We start from the raw sequence: 20,846 nt of genomic DNA, 5'->3' as shown, positions 1-20,846 counted from the left end.
TATGAAGCAAGATGTTTGTTTAATAGATCAAATTTTAAATTAGTTAAGTTGCAGATCTCTATTTGTTGTTGTTTAGTTGCTAAGTTGTATCTGACTATTTTGAGACCCCCATGGACTGTAGTCCACCAGGCTTCCCTGTCCATGGAATTTTCCTGGCAAGAATACTGGAGTGGGTTGTCATGTTCTTCTCCACGGGATCGTCCCAACTCAGGGACTGAACCCATGGCTCCTGCATTGGCAGGCAGAATCTTACCACTGGGCCACAAGGGAAGCCCCAGATTTGTATTACCCAAGCACAAATTGTAGGGAAGAATATAGAGAGCTAATTGCATTATAATAATCTTCACAGTAAGCATTATAGACATCTTATTAGGAACTTAATAAGGAATGGACAATGCTAGCATATCATCCAAAAAGCATGTAAGCATGTTATATGTGTTAATGTTCCTAATAGGAATAAAGTATAATTCATAAAGTTCAGAGCTCTAGAAATTTCTGGGGAAAAACTAGAAATTATGGACCTGTTACACTGGATAAATGACTTAATTTATATGTACATTTTTATACCTTCTAGTTATACCTAAAATATATAACCACCTATTTGCCACATAATCCCATCAGAGCACCTCTAGGAGCATATTTTCTAATTTCAGAAACCAACACGAGCCTAGGTACCACACTAGTGATGGAAGTGTGAATTTTCTGGTGGCCATTTGGGCAGTTTTCACAGGGAAATAACAATTGCATCACCTCCATTGGTCTCTCTGGCCTCCTCAGAATCACCAACTGGATCATCCCTCGGATGTTTCCTTCCATGGACATGGATCGTCTAAGTGTTTCCATAGCTTCATGGTTGGACTTTCCCAAAAGAGATTCCCCATTAACCGCAATCAGCTGGTCATTCATCCGCAGACGGCCATCCTGGGGTGGAGGTAAGAAAAACAGTATTAAGCCGAGAAAAGCATGGTGATGACATGTGACTGTCAGGCAAAAGTTCAAGTTTAAAATAAAGAAAAAAAATTCAGCTATTAGGGATGATTTATTTTCCACAGCAGAAAAAGTTTCTGGACTTTATCAAATATTCACAAAGATTAATAATAATGAATTGTGTGAAAGTGACTTTTAGAAATCTTAAGAGTCCGGAACTAGAATAACTGAGACATTTGTATAATATCTCTTACCTAGACCTTTGGCAACTGTGCTAGGCTAACCTGATTCTGCCATTTGCTCTGGAAGCCACCATACTGCTTGCATTTTCAGGCACAGAGAGACACCAGGCTTCCATGTTGTGTGCTTGACAACAGTAATGGATCTCATAGCTATCTCTATTGAATAATGCTGTGAAAAAAAATTCTCATGTTATTTTCTCTAACACAACAAAAAGTTGCTAGTCTGCAAAAGAATGCAGAGGTGTGTAATGCAGGGCCAATCTGCCACCATGTCTTCTGCAGGAAAGTCTTGACAAAGGGGGCTGTCAAGCCTTTTGTTGAGGAGTCTCTGACTGATAAGCACTTTCAGCCAGCACCTTCAGGAAGAAGCACCACATACCACAGAGAACTGGGAACTTTGGCACGTGGATAAGTGGCCCAGATTCTAGTCTAAATCACCTCTAGGCACTAGTCATCTTCAGCTAGAAGTGTCCCTGGAGTCGATGGAGGTAGCTGAACAAACTGGGACACCAACTCTACCTACAAAAGAACTTCTGGGGATCACAGTACACCCCTCTTCCCCAACAGACAGTCTGGGAGAAAATATGCTTAAATACTGACAGTCTGATTAAGGACATGGGTTATACCTGTTTCTAGGGTAGAATGTTCTTGCTGTGAGGCACAGATGCAATTTTAGGAATGTCATGATGCTGAGGCTGCTGCTGCTAATACATTTAGCAGAAATAACAGTAGGTGAGCACGGTAGTTCTTCCATGAATTATCTATAGTTCTTATAGAACTCAAGAAGCTAGACAGATTAATGTTTTTACTCACATTTTACAAATAAGGAAACTGAGGCAGGAATATGATGTCAGGTGCCCCAGGTCACAAAAGAGAGTCAGAGATAAACTGACCTAAGTTCCGTTTACATGAACCTTGGTTCTTCTGAGTTTCTGCACTAGGGCTTCCTTGGCTATTCATCTCTGGACTACAATTATACACACTAAAACAGGTGGGGGGGAGTATTCAAGTTTTTGCAGTTAGAAGTATCTGGGATCCATGTTCAAAGGAACAGAATGAAATGTAAAATGAAAAAAGAACTTTCCTAAGAAATGAGAAAACCAGACATATAACGAACAATAGGGCAGGCATACAGATTTGGGAGAGAAATCCTGTGGACAAGCTGATGAACTTTGACTAATGCAGCAGCAGATGGTCAGAGGAAGTTCCTCTGCTGACAGCTGGGGAAAGGGGGAGAGTGACGAGAGCTGTTCTGGGGCACGGATGCCCTCGTGGGGATGCACTGCCCACACCTCCTGTTGCAGAGGGTGTCAGCCCGTGGACGGTGCAGGCCACGCCCTCTCGATTTCGAAAGGGGTAAAATCAAGCTGTAAAACTTGGCTGCCCTGCCTCAACAGAGCCTAATGTCTTCTGCCTTCTTCTCGTTTTCCCACTCCACTTAATCTTTCCCATAATTTGGAGCAAATCTGGAAATGAGATTTACAGGAAAGGCCAAACACAAAGGAAATCGCTTCATTTCTGTTATCTAATGGTGAGAGAGGCACGCAAAGGATAAGATTAAGGCTACACGAAATGGGGTCAAACGGAAGCCACTTTAATGGCTGTGTACAAGTGAAGTGAGACCCTTTACTCTAGGAATTATGCTCTTCTATTGTGGCACTTAATGGAAGCAGGACTCCTGGGCTGGACCTTTCACAGGCAGTTGGGAGGGTCACTAAAAATGTTTTGGGGCGGACTGGAAACAGATGTGTGGTTTTTAAAGATGGGGAGGAAGCACAAAAGTTGCATCAGGATCCTAACCCTGTGAACAGGAAATGAGGTCAAGTGCTGGACCTGTAGACGCTTAGCCTTGGCAGGACACCTCATCCTCTATGACAGGAAGAAGAAAGATAAAGATTGAAACTTAATGGGTACTTGTAGAATTGAGGGAATGAAATCTGAGTGAGCGCCACCTGGTAACCTCCTGTGAACCTGCTCTGTGGAGTAGGAGGCAAGGTCTGAGTGAAGAGGTAAATAAGAGATAAGGAGATGGGAAAAAACATTTTTTTTGTAGGATAATCTCTTACCAACAAGTATTAAGTATAGACTTTTATTTTCAGCTACATTCCGAGTCTCAAGCATACATAACTATACTAAAGTAGAACGTGTTTGCTGTATCCAAGTCCAAACAATAACATAGGTCAGGTCACCCCAGGGCAACTTTTTTTTTTTTAAGACATTCACATTCATCCCAAGCATCACTGCAGAGCTCCGGGTATGATAAAAATCCACATACTCTTCTTGAAAGGCTTAGCTGGCCCGTTGTTATTGGTTTTTGCTTTCCCTTTATAAGATAAATGATGGGTAATTTCATTAATGGTGGTGCCAGTAAGCACCACATTGTCCTAACATAGAGAAGATAATCTTAGAATTAAGAACAGGAAGGGTCCTTAGAGATTATCTTGTCCAGCTGCTTCCGTTTATAGATAAATAATGTGATGCACACAGAGAATAAGAAACCATTTACTGAATTCCTCTTCTAAAGAGAAGTTACTTCCACACAGATTCGAACTTGCTCAGCTAGTTAAGGTCAGAGCTGTATTAAATAGTCCAAGTCCTGACTTCTCAGCACTCCCTATTCACTACCCATTCTGTGTTCTAATAGATGACTAGTCCCTCAAGGGATCATGCTTCAAGAAAAAAGACTTTCAAATCCAGAGAGAACAATATGACACCAGATGTCTCCTGGAAGAGAACCTTATATGAAAGCCAGAGTCAGACTATAGAAGATGTGGAGACAGGAGGGGTGGGGGACTGTTTACCTATCTAGCTATACACACACACACACACACACACACACACTCACACACTCACACACGTGTGTGTGTGTGTGTGTATCCATTTCTAGTCTTCATTTAAAATGAAGTCAATTTAGTTAAGAGCTCATTACGCAAACTCAGCAAAGATCACAATTGTGTCTGTCTGTTCTGCTTTGTGGGACTTCCCTGGTGGCTTGGTGGTAAAGAATCTGCCTGCCAATGCAGGAGAGGTGGGTTCAGTTCCTGAGTTGGGATAATCTCCTGGAGAAGAAACTGGCAATCCACTCCAGTATTCTTGCCTGGGAAATCCCATGGACAGAGAAGCCTGGGAAGCAACAGTCTATGGGGTCATGAAAGAGTTAGGCACCACTTAGAGACTAAACAACAACAATGACAATTCCACTTTGCAATGGTTTTTTACCAAAAAAGGTAGTTTTTTATGGTTATTTTTTTTCTTTCAGTATTATGTTTAAGTATGTACTTCAGCATGAGAATAGTGACTCTCCTCAACTGATTTTACAAGTGATTTCAACTATCCAGGTATGTTACCCAGTAATTCTAGGATATTTATTTTATCCTAATCTGATCATTCTTTCATTTGTTGAAGGAAAAACTAATGCCCTTTCTGCTATGGACTGAATGTGTTTTCCTCAAATTCATATGTTGAAATCCTAACCCCCAACATGAAGATATTAGGGGGCATTTGGAAGGTAATTAATGCCCTTATAAAAGAGTCCTGAGACAGATGTCTTGTCCTCTCTGCCATATAGGGTTACAGCAAGAAAAAGACAGCTGACTATTAAGCACCTCTCACCAGATGGATTCTGCAGCACCTTGATCTTGAACTTCAGAAACTGTGAGGGATAAATTGCTGCCATTTAAAAGTTACCCAATTTATGGAATTTTCTTTTAGCAGTCTGAACAAAGACACTTTTCTTTCTACTTTATGACCATCAGACCCCTAACCAAAAGACCATAACTACATCCCTTACTTTTTGCAACCCCTGTAATCAACTCTTATCTATCCTTAAGCTAGGAGGAAATAAAGGAAGTTCCCAAAGAGGAAGAAAAATAAGAAAAAGAGGAAAGAGAACAGAATAAAAATAGACAAAAACTTCCTCTGGGCACATTAGGACAAATGAAACCTGGTATAAGATTTAGGTCTTCTCCATGTCCTGGGGTGATTTCAAGTCTCATCAGCCCTAACCGGGTTCTATTGCAGGGGGAGGGAGACTGGACTGGGAGACAAGATGTTTGAGTGTTATATCCCTTTTTTGTGCTATGTTGTGCTAAATCGCTTCAGTCGTGTCCGACTCTTAGCAACCCCATCGACTGTAGCCTACAGGCTCCTCTGTTCATGGGATTCTCCAGGCAAGAGTACTAGAGTGGATTTGCCATTTCCTACTCCAGGGGATCTTCCTGACACGGTTTTGAACCTGTGCCTCTTACGTGTCCTGTATTACGACACAGGGTCTTTACCACTAGTTCCACCTAGGAAGTCCATATCTCTCTTTATTGAACACCTAATACAGGGCAGTCCTTGTGCAAATATTTTGCATATGTTCTCATTTCTCAAAACAAACCTGTGATATAAGCACCACACTCCACTTAGAGATATAATAATGGAGGCTCAGGGAAATTAAGTGGCTGTTAAAGAATACTGTCACTGCCAGGCCTACCTGAGTCAGATATGTTTCCATTGTGCTATGTTGCTCCTAGAGATGATGAAAGGTACTACAGTGATTTGGAAAGCCTGATAGCTTCCCTGGTGGCTCAGAGAGTAAAGCATCTGCCTGCAATGCGGGAGACCCAGGTTCAATCCCTGGGTCGGGAAAATCCTGTAGAGGAGGAAATGGCAACCCACTCCAGTACGCTTGCCTGGAAGATCCCATGGACGGAGAAGCCTGGTGCAGGCTACAGTCCATGGGTCGCAAAGGGTCGGACACGACTGAGCGACTTCACTTTCACTACAGTGATTAATGAATATAATTATTTAATGAGTTCCTCCTTTGTGCAGTTCTTTTGCTAAACCCTTTGTCTATATACACTAGACAATTTAATACTTATAACTACCCTGTACTGGGGACTATAGCTCCCCTTTTAGAAAAGAAGAAACCAAGGATCAGGCAAGTTAAGTGCATTGTTACAAGTCACATGTCCAAAAGCAAATTTGAACTAGGTCTGGGTTACTCTGAAGTCCGTATTTGTAACCACTTTGCTAGTGATTCTTGACCTTTCTGGGTTCTTAGACTCCTTTGAGAATCTCATAAAAGCAATGGATTGTCGACTCTTAAAAATAAATATTTACTTGATGGTTCCTCCACAGCTGTACATTTGGACCAGACAATTCTTTGTAATAGAGAGCACTCATGTACTTTTTAGGATGTTGCATGTGCCCTCGAAAGCATATCCGTGATTTCTGGTGGTCCAGTGGCCTTGCAGTTTAGTCACTGCTATGCCTCTGCTATGATTAGCAATGACAGTGCAAGCCTTAATTCACCTCTGGTGGCCAATTTTTTGTGGGTCCCTATACCTCTAAAGTTCTAATGAACACAGAAGGAAGAGAAGAAAGCCATGGAACAGAACGAGCCTCTGAAAAACATGAGTCAAGCATGAAGGAGTGGGCTGGCTGGGGCCCAAGGCCAGTCTACATTAGGCCAGGGCATTGAGAGGATTAATCATGACCAGACATTGACTCCTTCCTCTGCCTGATTCTGATGGGGTCCTTGTGACGTCAGGGGACATCAACACTCAGGGCCCAAATCCCAAACCCTGACTTCAGGCTACACAGCAGTGTTTCCTTGGACTAGCGTGGGGCTCCAGGCAAGATGGCACCTGCCTGAGGAAAAGGACTGTCCTGAACAAATATTTCTCAAGATCCTAAAATCACTCCATGATAACATCTGCTTACTGTATTTTTGGGGAAAAAAAAAATCCAGCCTCGAAAGAGTCCTGTATTCCAGACTGAAATAATTTCATTTCATTTTCAAACAATAACAATGAAAGGAAAAGAATAAATCAAGATTTTAAAGTATAGTTTTTAAAGAAAAGGAATAAAGTTGGTAAGACCAGAAGCATGTGAATTTTTGTCTTGAAGGGCACCTATGTACATTAGTCAATGTTTTACTTCACCTGTCCTAACACAATTTCAACCAATACAAATGGCACCATTCTTCAAAAACAAGAGCTCTGTTTTCCAGACGCAATACATTGCACTCCGGTGTACACACTGTGGTGATGTGGTCCATACTTTTCCTTTGCTCCAAAACGCCCTTTGCATTCCTGCTCACCAGTTCAATATCGATCCTTCAAAATAAGGCTCAGCAACTGCCTTCCATTTTCTTCCCTTCAGGCAGAACAGCTCCATCTCAACACTTATGATTACTTTTATATTTGTCTACAATTTGTTTTTGTTGTTCAGTTCCTCAGTTGTGTCCAACTCTTTGTGATTCCATGGACTGCAGCATGCCAGTTTTCCCTGTCCTTCACCATTTCCCAAAGTTGCTCAAATTCATGTCCATTGAATTGGTGATGCCATCAAACCATCTCATCCTCTGTTGCCCCGTTTTCCTCCTGACTTCAATCTTTCCCAGCATCAGGGTCTTTTCCAATGAGTTGGCTCTTTGCATCAGGTAGCCAAAGTATTGGAGCTTCAGCTTCAGCATCAGTCCTTCCAATGAATATTCAGGGTTGATTTCTTTTAGGACTGACTGGTTTGATCTCCGAGCAGTCCAAGGAACTCTTAAGAGTCTTCTCCATGTTCGAATGCATCAATTCTTCAGTACTCAGCCTTCCTTTTGGTCCATCTCCCACATCCATACATGACTACAGGACAAACCATAGTTTTGACTATATGGACCTTTGTCAGTTAAGTAATGTCTCTGCTTTTTAGTATGCTGTCTAGGTTTGTCATAGCTTTTCTTGCAAGGAGCCAGTGTGTTTTAATTTCATGGCTGCAGTCACCCTCTGTGGTGATTTTGGAGCCCCCCAAAATAAAATCTCTCACTGTTTCCATTGTTCCCCCATCTATTTGCCATGAAGTAATGGGATCAGATGCCATGATCTTCATATTTTGAATGTTGAGTTTTAAGCCATCTTTTTTACTCTCCTCTTTCACCTTCATCAAGAGGCTCTTTAGTTCCTCTAAGCTTTCTGCCATAGGGTGGTGTCATCTGCATATCTGAAGTTATTGATATTTCTCCCAGCAATCTTGATTCCAGCTTGTGATTCATCCAGCCTTGCATTTCATATGATGTACTCTGCATATAAGTTAAATAAGCAGTTTGACAATATACAGCCTTGAACTACTACTTTCCTGATTTTGAACCAGTCTGTTGTTCCATGCCCGGTTCTAACTGTTGCTTCTTGACCTGCATACAGGTTTCTCAGGAGGCAGGTAAGGTAGCCTGGTATTCCCATCTCTTGAAGCATTTTACACAGTTTGTGGTGATCCACACAATCAAAAGCTTTGGCGTAGGCAGTGAAGCAGAAGTAGATGTTGTTCTGGACTTCTCTTGCTTTTTCTGTGATCTAATGGATATTGGCAATTTGATCTCTTGCTTTTCTGCCTTTGCTAAATGCAGCTTGTGCATCTGGAAGTTCTTTGTTCAAGAACTGTTGAAGCCTGCCTTGAAAGGTTTTAAGCATTACTTTGCTAGCATGTGAAATGAGTGTAATTGTGCGGTAGTTTGAACATTCTTTGACAGAAGGTCTATCATAGTCCTTACCGTATTTGAGTTGTTTATGCATTTATTATGATACCAGCTTCCTGTACTATGGAATGAGTCTTTTTGTTTTCTGTATCCATTCTATTACATATTGTATAACTTACAGTAACTGTAGATGTTATAGAAATCCTTGCTAAATGGAATCACTAGAAACATCTTTCATTCAGGTGCTTTGACCTGGTTTCATCTCCAATGGACAAATTCAATAATATACAAACTGTAATTATGAGCAATTCCTGAGCTCAGGCTGGCTTGGATCTACTGGCACATGCTCAGAGAAATTTTATAATTCTAAAAGTGAAGCTTGATTACTGTCTGTGTACTGGCTCAGTGTCCTCTTATTTAGCTATTGCAAAATTTTATCTAATTCAGTTACTATCTTAAGAGCCTCAATCCATTCTATGTAGCAGATGAGTAAAGTTCCAGCAGTGTACCATTTATTCAGCATCTGTGGCATGTGAGACTTTTCTTTTTTTAATTAAAGATAACAAGAGTATTTTTAGAGCCTCAGAATATGTCTAATCTAAACCATTTTGATATAATGTACTATAATTCTTTCCTTTTAAAGACCTACTGGAAACATATGGGATATAAATAAACACTGCAATTTACAGCCTTCACTGTAGTCATGAGTGGATTTTACAGTTTCCTGAGCAAGAAGTTTCAGAAGCCCTGACTGAAGAGTCATCACTAGTATTCCTTGGTCTACTTTGCAGCAACAGCCCTCTGTGCTTGTTTTACATTTTTTCTGTTTCTTGTTCTTTCAGTTTCTTTTCTATCCCTTTCCATCTCCTTCCTGATTTTCTGTTTTCAGTTTAGTTTGGCCTAGAAAATTGGATAATAGAAGCTTATTAAGGTGCATGTGTTGTAGGAATCAAGAAGATTCTGCATGAATGCTTAACTAGATTAGAATCTCAGAAGCCTTTTCAACTTAACGAAAGGATCTTATTTATTCACTTGAAGAAGAAGAAGAAAGCTCTATTCTTGCTTGTGCTAAGATTACTAAAAATCTGGCTTCTTAGAAAAATGGACCCAGAGAAGAATGCTTAGACCAAAACTCTGACCACATTATGAACTCAGTATCTCTCGTAAATACCCACAATATAGGTGAATATAGATTTTCAGGTAAAAGATATTATTTTTAGAGTCAAAGTAACATGATCATGTTATACCAACTTTTGTAGATAATAATTTCATTTTTGATTAGGTCTACAAACATATTTTTAAGCCTCTGAAGAAAATAATGGAGTTCAAAGTACAGATCAAAAAGACCTAGAGTTCTAAAAGTTTATCCAGCATGATATAAATGTATTTGCATTTCCATAAATAAAATAAATATCTGAAAATGAGAAAACTTAGCAAGAAAAACAATGATTGATACTGGTATTATGAAAATTTTAAAGTAATGTTATATCTCTATAAAATTAGTTACTACTGCAGAAAACCCATAGATGATAAGCCTGAGTATATTAATTAACACATATTAACATTTTGGGTTTTTTCCCCCTAAAAAAGGAAATTTATTTAAAATATATGACATAACATAGCTGATAATTCTTTTTTCTTGTTTAAATTACTTGTTTTATTTTTTAAAGCAGAGTTCTTATAGTGATGGTGAATTTTTCCAGGCAGAGTTCCTACTTTTAGTTGTTCATAGAATATCACATTTTTGTGGTGAGTGTGAAATATTAGAGTTTGGCTTCTAACAGTGGAGGATTTGCAATGAAGCTGTCTATGCCCAGATTGTATGGTGTTTTTGGTAAGAGGTAAAAGCCTGGAAGACATGACTATAGGTAATGATCTTAACAGTTCTCTTCCAGTAGAAAACACTCTCAATTTTAAGAAAAATGGATAGCTAAAGAAATCTTTTAACATTCGTGTTCCTTAAAATGCTGTCCTTTTTATCTTCCTTTGAATTCATTAATTATAGATCCACCACATGATTTATAGATAGAAGCAGAAATGGAGGTGGAAATTACTCCTGCTAGGAACTCCTACCGGACTCCTTTTAAGAAGGTTAGATGCTATTCAACCAAAACTCCCCATTACAAAGAGGCATGGATTCTCAGGATCAAACACTGTATTCCCATAAATTCTAGAACTGCGCATATTATCTCCCCAAATTTATAATTAAGTCATTTTAAAATAGAGGGATTGCTTCTATTAGTTAAGTTTTTTAACCTATTATGAAATGGTATAGATCTTGCAATTCTGCATCAGCAACCTCTGCAGAGGTTGTATTCCAGATTTCCTAACCACACAAGAATCAAATTACTTAAATTATGTCTATTTCATATTCTGAGAGCATGCATTTGCAATTAGCTATGTCAGGCATTTTTCTTTCAGTTAATTTCATCATCATCAAGTAGTATTTATTAAGCACAAACCTGGCTAATTAATTTTCTAGAGAATAACAGGTATTCTTAAATTCGTTCTCTTTAAGAGCCCTTAAATAATCTACCTGATATATGACATTTTTCCCTTAGCAAAAGCTGCCTTTATTTTAATTTTAATATTTAAATTTTAATTTTTGCCTTATTGTTTCAAAGTTTCAATAGAACATATTACACTTCCAAAGTGAGTATATTCAAATAAAAAGAAAACTTTCATAATTAGTATTGATAGAACAGACTGTATGGAATTTTTATTCTTCCTAATAAAGGATTTTAATATGCTACATGAATTTTTTAAAATATCACCATTCTAGTTATATATTTTCTAAAAGTAATTCATTTTTAAGATAGAAAAAGAAGAAAACTAAGCAGATTTAGTATAGCCTAACTTAATAGACTTAAAAATGCATTTTCTCTAAAAAAATTCAGTTAACAGAGTATATCAAAAGCAAAGGAAAAGAAAACTCATCTCTGAAATCAAAATGTTTAGCAAATGAGGATGAATGTAAGTGAGGTCTTCAAACTGATTATCCAGATTTATGTGTGCTTCTTTGGAAAAAGGAAAAGCTCATTTTTATGTAGATTTTGGGAGAGTCTTTTTCTCAAGTTATTAATTTTTCTAACTGTACAAAGACAATATTTTGTTTCATTTACCAGTGATAACAACACCATATTCAAATTCCAGTCACAAGAATGAAATTTTAGAAAAGCATCCTCATGAAATCCTAATTACATTCCACTCATAGTTCTCAGTTCATGAGATGTATGTATACTATATATGTATGTATGTATGTATGTATAAATGAATGTTTATATAAAACATACAACATGCAAAGTTGTATCTAGTATAAATTTGGCTCTGGAAGCAATTATACTACATTTCAGGGCCAAACGCCCAGGAAGAATGACAGAAACCAAAATTGAATTTCAAACATTTAAGGCATGTTACTGGTGGTTCGGATGGTAAAAAATCTGCCTGCAACGCAGGTGACCTGGCTTTGATCCCTGGGTTCGGGAAGATCCCTTGGAGAAGGAAATGGCTACCCACTTCAGTATTCTTGCCTTGAAAATTCCATGGATAGAGGAACTTGGTGGGCTATAGTCCATGGGGTCACAAAAGAGTCAGACACGAGTGAGTGCCTAACATTTTCACTTTCACACTTTCACTGTTTGAGCAGTTCAGTAGCAACACTCCAAGCTGTATTTGGCTGTTATGGTCAATGGTCACTCTGGTTATACATTGAAAAGTATGGCTCAAAAGGATGCTTTCGAGGGGGTCTACAAGTGACTCCACAGACTACATCTCTCTTAGAAATGACACAAATGAGAGATGGAATGATAGAAAGCAACAGCCAGAGAGGTAAGGGGGTAGAAAGAAAGAGGCTCTTGTATATGTATGGCTGAGCCCCTTTGCAGGTCACCTGAAACTGTCACAATATTGTTAACCGGCTATTGTGCTGCGTATTAAGTCACTTCAGTCGCGTCCGACTCTGCAACCCTATGGACTGTAGCCCACCAGCCTCCTCTGTCCATGGGATTCTCCAGGCAAGAATACTGGAGTGGGTTGCCATGCCCTGCTCCAGGGGATCTTCCCCAACCTGGGATTGAATCTGTGTCTCTTATGCTCCTGCATTAGCAGGTAGGTTCTTTACAACTAGGGCCATCTAGGATAAAATAAAATAAAAAGTGAAGGAAAAAAAAAAAGAAGGCCCTTAATTATAGTCAGTTATCCAGGGGTTTTACATCTGGTTAGAACTAGAAGGCCTGGCGTGCTGCGATTCATGGGGTCACAAAGAGTTGGATATGACTGAGCAACTGAACTGAACTGAACTGAGAACTAGCCTATCTTTGTTTACACCAACGGAATTCCCCAGGAGAATCCAGCATAGAGAAGCCATAGGAAGAATGTGGTCATACTTTTCAAAGTAGTTTCATTTTGAAAAATCTACCTTCCCTAAAGGGGAAAACACCTTGAGAACCAATTAGCGGTAGGAAGGGCCAGGAGAAAAAGAGTGTGCTCTGGTGGAAAAAGTATTTTGTTGATTTCACGTAAAAAACCTTGGGCCAGATGCTAAAGTGGATGTTCCCCATGCTTATCTCCCCTCTGCCCCAGGGACAGAGCGGTCTGATACACATGTATTTTCTGAACAGAGATGGGAACAAAGTCTCCAAACAATTTTTCTAAGACCTAATCTTGAATCACAGAACAGGTGGCAATTTTCTGAGGAGCAACAGTGGATTATTGGAACAGCAGAAGGAGAACAGAAAAACAGTTTCCTCTTTCCTGGTTAATCAGATTTCTTGTGAGCAAAGCTTTAGGCCTCCACCCTCTGCAGGGCAGAAAGTAAACAAGACAAATGGATACTAAACATTCACAATAAGGCTAAATTCATGATGGATGCCTCTTACTATTTAAGATCAGCTATAAATATGCTGTCCAGTAGTTTTTAATGGTGTGATTGTCTGACTCAGCAGACCAGTGTCAGGAAAGAAATTTACATAAATGGAAAGTGAAATCTTCCTGCAAGAAACAGGCCTGTTAGAAATTGCTTAGGTAAGGAGATGCTCACTTACGCAAACATGGATATACATATTAAACCTGCTCTCCAATATCTGCTTGAGCTGAAGTTATTGCCCATAAAAAAGCTAAGATGTTTGCTTTTAATTTCCAAAAATTCATTTCAGTTTCAATTTTACTTGGAATAAATTCTGTAAATAGAGCTGTCATGACGAATAAGAATAATGCCAAGCTGGTATCCACAAACATGACCAAGACTCATTCTTAAATACAGCACACGTTTAGATGGCCTAGCTCAGGATGATACACATGATATAAGACAACTCCAGGACAACAGACCCTGATCTCTGGAAGTATGATTAGATGAGATCAAAGAGGCTTCATCACAGGATAGCAAAGCACAGACTCTGAAGTCAGACTGCCCAGGTTCACATCTTGGTTTAAGTGATTTCTGGCCTTGTGAACAAAGGAGAGGCACTAACCACTGAAAACTGTAATTTCTCTTTGACAAGATGGGATGATAATAATGCAGTATGGATGTGAAGAATAAATTTAGAGAATCCACCTAAAATACTTGTTATATTGCCCAACAGATATTAAGCATAAAACAGAATGAATGTTAGTTGATAATGTTACTGTAATTATTATGATCATTTTCCTTCTGCTCCATAAAGAAGGCTGACTGCTGAAAAACTGATGCTTTCTAACTGTGGTGCCAGACAAGAATCCTTAAAGATTCCCTTGGACAGCAAGGAGATCAAATCAGTCAATATGAAGGGAAATCTACCCTGAATATTCACTGGAAGGACTGATGCTGAAGCTGAAGCTGTAATACTTTGGCCACCTGATGCGAAGAGCTGGCTAACTGGGAAAAGACCCTGATGTTGGGAAAGATTGAGGGCAGAAGGAGAAGGGGGAGACAGAGAATGAGATTGTTGGATGGCATCTCCAACTCAATGGACATGAGTTTGAGCAGACGCTGGGAGACGGTGAAGGACAGGGAAGCCTGGTGTGCTATAATCCATGTGGTCATAAAAAGTTACGATTGAGTAACTATCCTTCTGCTCCCAGTTCTGCATTTCTGAGTCTGACGGAGAGTCATAGACTAGATGAATGGCCCCAATTCCTCACTGATTTCTCTAGATCCATGCCTTTGTCATAGGCTCACCGTGGGTGGACTGTATTTTTCTACCCCTTGGACTGACCCTGGATTGAGTCATATGACTTGTTTTAGCCACCAATATGTGTGAGAAGTGACAGTAGGCCAGCTTGGGAACCAGATGTCAGGAGGCTTCATGGGTCTTGGCCATCAGTTAGCCTGGTAGCCCAAGGTGTAGTTATAATATGTGGAGTACACTCAGATCTGTAGATCTATTGTGTGATAGAGACAGGTCAGCCTCAGTCAGAGCCCTTTTAGTTACTGTGCAGAGCCATCAGGGAAATAAAGGCTTATAGAGGTATATTATTGAAATGTTGTCATTACTTCATTGCGCTATTATGCAACAGAAGCTAACTGATCCAGGAGTGCATTAAAGGTTGTCTATCCCCAGTGCATTTCTTCTTCTCCAAAGAAAAAAAGACACTAGCTCAGTGTCTAGGTCTGAAGCAAAAGTGAAATGATAAGTTTGAGGAGACAAATGCTTTAATAAAGCCAGAATCCTAGGACCAGGGGGGCTCCTATAAACTCTAATTATGCCTTCCTGGCTTTTGAGTGGGAGAGGGCACACGTGAGTAATATCAAGATGATTTTTAAATGGCTAACATTTATTCAAAGTTTATCATAGGCATGGTGCTAGGCATTTTATACCCATTGTCTCTTTTTGTACTCACAAGAGCACCAGGGGACAGGCACTACTAATTTTATTCATTTTATACATGAGGAAACTGAGGCACATTAAAAACAATTGATTTGCCTGCATTCACCGAGGGTGAGAGCAATGAAGGCAGGATTTAAGCTCAAGAAGTCTCACGGCATGGCATGAGATGATAAAGATGATGGTCAGGATTGCTGACAATAAGCACAAACTTGTTTTCCCTCTCTCTGTAATCACTTAACTGCATTGATCCCATTGTGTATATTACTTTATTCAATTCTTAGAACCCTATATGCTAGGTATTATTATTAATGGTGCACTAGTTGGAGTGTATGGTGGTAGGGTTGCATTTGAACTCAGGCAAATATAGTTAACCATTAAATTTTGGCAACAGCTACGTTCATTTTGCCCACCCCGGTATGAAAGGGCAGGATCATATTCTTCTCTTTTTATCTGGAAATTTATAAGCTTCTCTAAGTTCAAAGGCAAATATGCATTCCCAGAAACATGGATCTTCTAGTGTATAAAATGTGATAAATGACCTTTAATTTATGCTACTTTCTCTCGGACTCCACTGAGCTTTCATTCTTGCAAGCATAAGGAGTAGAGTTTCTTATTTGTTGCTTTGACATTGACTAGCTTTCAGTTTTGCTTTTCTAATTGTGTATTGTTAGGTTCAATTTTGTTAGGTTATAAATTCACAAGAATCCTAACAGTAATAAAAATAATATAAAGAATGAAAACAAACTGCTACCCGGATCTGTTCACATATACATTTCCTGAATCCAGCAAGAAAGCCTCAGTGGTCTTAAGCCTTCAGAAATTTTCTTTATCCAGTCCCCAAGCAGAACAGTTAATGTTTCTAAGTATCTTTATACTGTTGGGCAAACAGCATTCCTACCTACCTTAAAAGCAGCACCTCCATGGATGATGGACTTGATAAAAATCCCCAGGTCTGTTCCAGTTTCTCGAGATTTGTTCCCTTTCAAGCTCACCCCAAGACCAGCAGAACCAGAATCATTCAACGGGATCTCAAAGGTAAGTTGCTCAGTTGTTTCCAGGGAGAATGCACAACAGTCAGGTTCTCCTTTCTGTTGGAAGCGTACACGAAAAGGATGAAGGAGGAGAAAGTAGATGAATGTCAATATTCACATTCTCAGATGGTCAAACACAGATGCAACTGGCAAGACAAGACGCCTGGGTCTCTGCTTAACAGATGTAATCCCGCACCTGGTGGGCAGAGGGCAGTCTTCTCTGTCTGCAGGAGCCTCCATCACATGGATGGAGTGGACCGGATAATTCTCGGGAATAATATTTGGTGATGGTCAACAGAGAGGATCTTTGGTCAAGGCAATTTGAAACATTCCAAAAACATTTGGAAATTCAGTAGAATATTCTCAATAATTAAAGAGGCTGGATATTACCTAGGGAATCTTAAGTATTAGAATAGACATTAGAGATAATATAATCTCAATACCTTCATTTCACAGATGAAGAAAGAAGAGCTTAGTGTAGAAACCTGCTACAATTCGGGGGAATATCTGGCTTATATAATTTAAAACATATCATTTGCCATGGAAGCAATCCCATCGATAAAGATTGTCACTGGAACACAGAGCACTGGAAAAAATGTTAATTTTAAAGTTAAAGATGTGATCCTTAATTGATTTGAATTGAATTTCACTTTGTCAAAACTCATGCCTTAAGCTTGCTGCTTTGGATAAAATAACTTGTTGGCATCTGGTTTTGGAACCTAAACAAAAATGATAATGCACAGAAATATCCATATTCTCTTTGACAAATGACACCTAGCCACAAGCCTAGCCATTCTAAAAAAAAAAAAAAACAACAACAACAACAACATAGTATGGTGGTAAAAGGCATAATCAGAGGTCAGGTCTCCAGAGAGAAACACACACTTAATCATACTTGGTCCATCGTGTTTTCAAATATATAAGAGTAGGGATAGAAAAGTGCTGTCCACGTTCCAAAGTGTATAGGGCCCCCTTCTGCATGCCTCCCAAGCTTGCAGAAATGTGAAACTCTGCCCCAGCGTTTAAATGAAAAATTTGAAAATGAGATAGCCCTGGAAACCATCAACTCATTCTAGGTCGGTAGTTCCTTCCTCTCTATAATTATGTTTAGAGACTCTCATCTTAAGGTCACTTTGAGGGATGCTTATGTAGAATTATATATTTTAAAAATTACCATGAATGTCTGAATGTCAGTCACAAAATAACAACTATAAAATCAGAAGTAGCAAAGAACCCACAATTAAAACAGGATTAAGAGGTCTGATCATAGCCAGATCTACTGACACGACATCTCTAACTCCTCCCAATGAAGAGAAATTCCATGTCTAGCTTTAGAGAAATATTTTGCTCATTTAATTTCATTGTAAATGAAGTTAACTACAAAGACTTTGACAATGGGTAGTTTCCAAGAAATGAAACTTTATTGTTTAATTTAATAAACCTATTACAAGTTAGCTCTTTTAACTAACTCATTATATGATTATCTTAAAAAAAAAACCAAATTCCATTATTCAATACCAAGTAGCTGTCTTTTTTCCCATTGGAATGCCAGAGTTAAATAATACTAAATGTAAACTATTAGCCTTTATCTTTGCCTCCCAAAACGTCCAGTTTAGAATCCATAACATTTTCAAAATCATATATGTATACAGGTCTCTCCGGAATTTGGTTAATTTCAATCTAATCAAGTTCTGCTGAATTAAAGTATAAATTAAAGAACGGCTTCTCATTAGAAGTTTGTGAACACTGTTTTATAGAAAAACTAGAGTTTCTCTGGTTTTCATCCAGTGAAAAAGTGACATGAGGACAAGTTTCGCTTGAGTAACACCTTCAAACCACTCTAATCAGTTTTCTTTTGGTGATTGTATTTCATTCCCAATAAGACCGAGGGCCACTATTTGTACTAATGCCTTTCATTTATTACATAAGTGGCAAAAACATAATAGAAATTAGGTGGTATTATGGTTTTCTCTTCATGTGAAACAATTTAGTCTTTTAAAGTCTCTGATGTCTGAGAGCTGGAACTATAACCACAAAAACAAACTAGTGGCTAAATATGTTTGAGTGGTTCTGTGCCAAGTGCTTTACACATAGCAATACACTCTCTGTCCAGAACAATCTTGTGAGGTTTCTTGCGAGGCCCATTTTACAGATGAGGAAACTGAGGTATGCAACATAAAAATATCATGCTTATAATTCAACAGACCTATCCATGTTGGAACTTGTGGAGTCCAGGCAGTATGGTGCCTGTGACAGACTCTTAACTGCTGTACTATTTCTCAGCTTCTGCAGGCCACTGTAACTAGACCCAGCCACATGAAATCCCAAGATACATTTCTACAATGGCGGTAAGATGTCATTCAATGTCACACTCTCCACTCAACTACACTTACGTTTCATATCTTTCTTATGTTGTATGAAGTGCAAGTCATAATTAGTGGTCTCTAATAATAGCAAACTTCTCAATGCTGAGGGAAGCCATTATAGTAGTTAACACAGCCATTTCCTCTGTTAGAAATAAATGCTCCTTTATCTAATGTACCAAAAAAAAAAAAAAAAAATCAATATGCTGAATGCCTCTGATAACATTGGTTCGACTAGTATCTCTTAAAATTAAACTCAAATCTTGCCATACAACACTTTGTGGTGGTGGTGGTTTCATCACTAAGTCGCGTCCAGCTCTTGCAACCGCATAGACTGTAGCCTACCAGGCTACTCTGTCCATGGGTTCTCCAGGCAAGGATACTGGAGTGGGTAGCCATTCCCTTCTCCAGGGGATCTTCCTGACCCAGGCATCGAACCCAGGTCTACTGCATTGCAGGCAGATTCCTTATCATCTGAACTACCATGGAAGCCCATGGCAGGTATATCCCTTGCTTTTTCTACCTACAAATATCCAGAAAGGGAAAAATCTAGAGGTTGACACAGGAAGAGAAATCGTGTGGACTTCATTAGTTTTTGCCTTTCCATTGTCTCTTTTTCTCTGTTACTAGATGCTATGTTTCTAGATATCAAGTCCTTGAGGTCCCTAGAGTCAGGCCCAGGATGGATGCTCAGATGCCCTACTGCCTGGGTTCAGGTCTAATGCCTCTGAACCTGCCCAGGGCTGACCATGCAGGATCAACTCAGGCTTTCTTAACCTCAGCACCAATGATGACTGGGGCCTGATAATTCCATATGGGGGCTGCGCACTGCACAGGAGGATATCATCAGAACCCCTGGCTACTAGCTACTAAATGCCAGGAGTATCTCCTTTCTCAGTCGTGAAAACCAAAACTGCCTTTAGACACTGCCAAGTGGCCCCAGGGGTCAAATCACCTTTAGGTGAACGTCACCGCCCTGAATCAACAATTGCCAAGTGCAGTCAAGTTCTAGGTAACCAGGGTCTACAGCATCATTTGGGATGACAGCACCGCCTGATGACATGTTCCTAAGTGCCAGGAAGGGGTGGCGGTAACAGGACCTGCAACTGATTGGGTCTCATGGTTAAAGGCTCGTGACGGACCCTGGAGATGACCACAATGAACTCCTATGGAAGTCTGTGATGTCTTAGCTATGCCTCTGGTTATATGGCACTAATTTTCCAGAGGTAGGAATGAGAACTTCGTGGGATGAACACAGTATAAAAAGTGATAAATACTCAATTACTGATGTGTGTATATATATATACACACATATGTGTGTATATATATATATATATATACACACACACACATACACCACACACATATATATATATATGGGATTCTCCAGGCAGGAATACTGGTGAGGGTAGCCATTCCCTTCTCCAGAGGACTTCCTGACCCAGAACCTGGGTCTCCTGCATTGCAGGTGGGTTCTTTACCTTCTGAACCTCCAGGGAAGCCCCTTCCCTGATCATTCAGTTTAAAATTATTTTAAGGCAATATCATCCTGCCTTTGTCTATTATCCTGATTTACTTTTTCTCCACAGCAGCATCACATACCATATATTTGCTTGCTTATGTTTTATTTGTTGATAGCATCTTTTGAATGCAGGAATACTGCTCTGTTTTCGTCCCATCAGTGAATCACTGATGCTTAAAACAGTGCCAGACTCAAAAATAAGCCCTGGATAAGTACTGGTTGAATGACTGAATTAATAAAAATGAGTAAATGTCCAATAATACATGATTGTGTATATGTATATATGTGTATCTCTGAATGTGTATTTCTGGGATTATATATACATGTTTATATATAAGAAAATGAAAAAACTGCTGGCACCCCATTTGGTTCCTATTTTTCTGGATTTTATTACTATAAGTGGTTATAAGTTGTATTAGTTTTGACATTAAAAATAATTATAAAAAATATAAAGTATCACAGTTATAAGAAAACTTAAAGTAACCTAATTTCCCTTTTCATGCCATAC

The 20,846-nt window shown here is 39.2% G+C and overlaps 1 protein-coding gene across 2 annotated transcripts in view; it reads right to left on the bottom strand.

The window, feature by feature from the left end:
* The window catches only part of PARD3B (par-3 family cell polarity regulator beta), a 1,140,410-nt gene that overhangs the window by 424,360 nt on the left and 695,204 nt on the right, over positions 1-20,846 (bottom strand). The window contains exons 11-12 of one of the 2 annotated variants that reach the window (XM_070458512.1): positions 16,325-16,510; positions 751-921 (exon numbers count right to left, since the gene is read on the bottom strand). In XM_070458512.1, coding sequence (XP_070314613.1) covers positions 751-921; positions 16,325-16,510 — 357 coding nt within the window. The remainder of the gene's footprint in view (positions 1-750; positions 922-16,324; positions 16,511-20,846) is intronic. The other variant, XM_070458513.1, reaches the window with a different exon arrangement.

The sequence above is a fragment of the Odocoileus virginianus genome, chromosome 30, assembly GCF_023699985.2.
Source record: "Odocoileus virginianus isolate 20LAN1187 ecotype Illinois chromosome 30, Ovbor_1.2, whole genome shotgun sequence".
Classification (NCBI taxonomy): Eukaryota; Metazoa; Chordata; class Mammalia; order Artiodactyla; family Cervidae; genus Odocoileus; species Odocoileus virginianus.
Note: the sequence above shows the minus strand (reverse complement) of the source record. Positions and strands in the feature narration are given on the sequence as shown.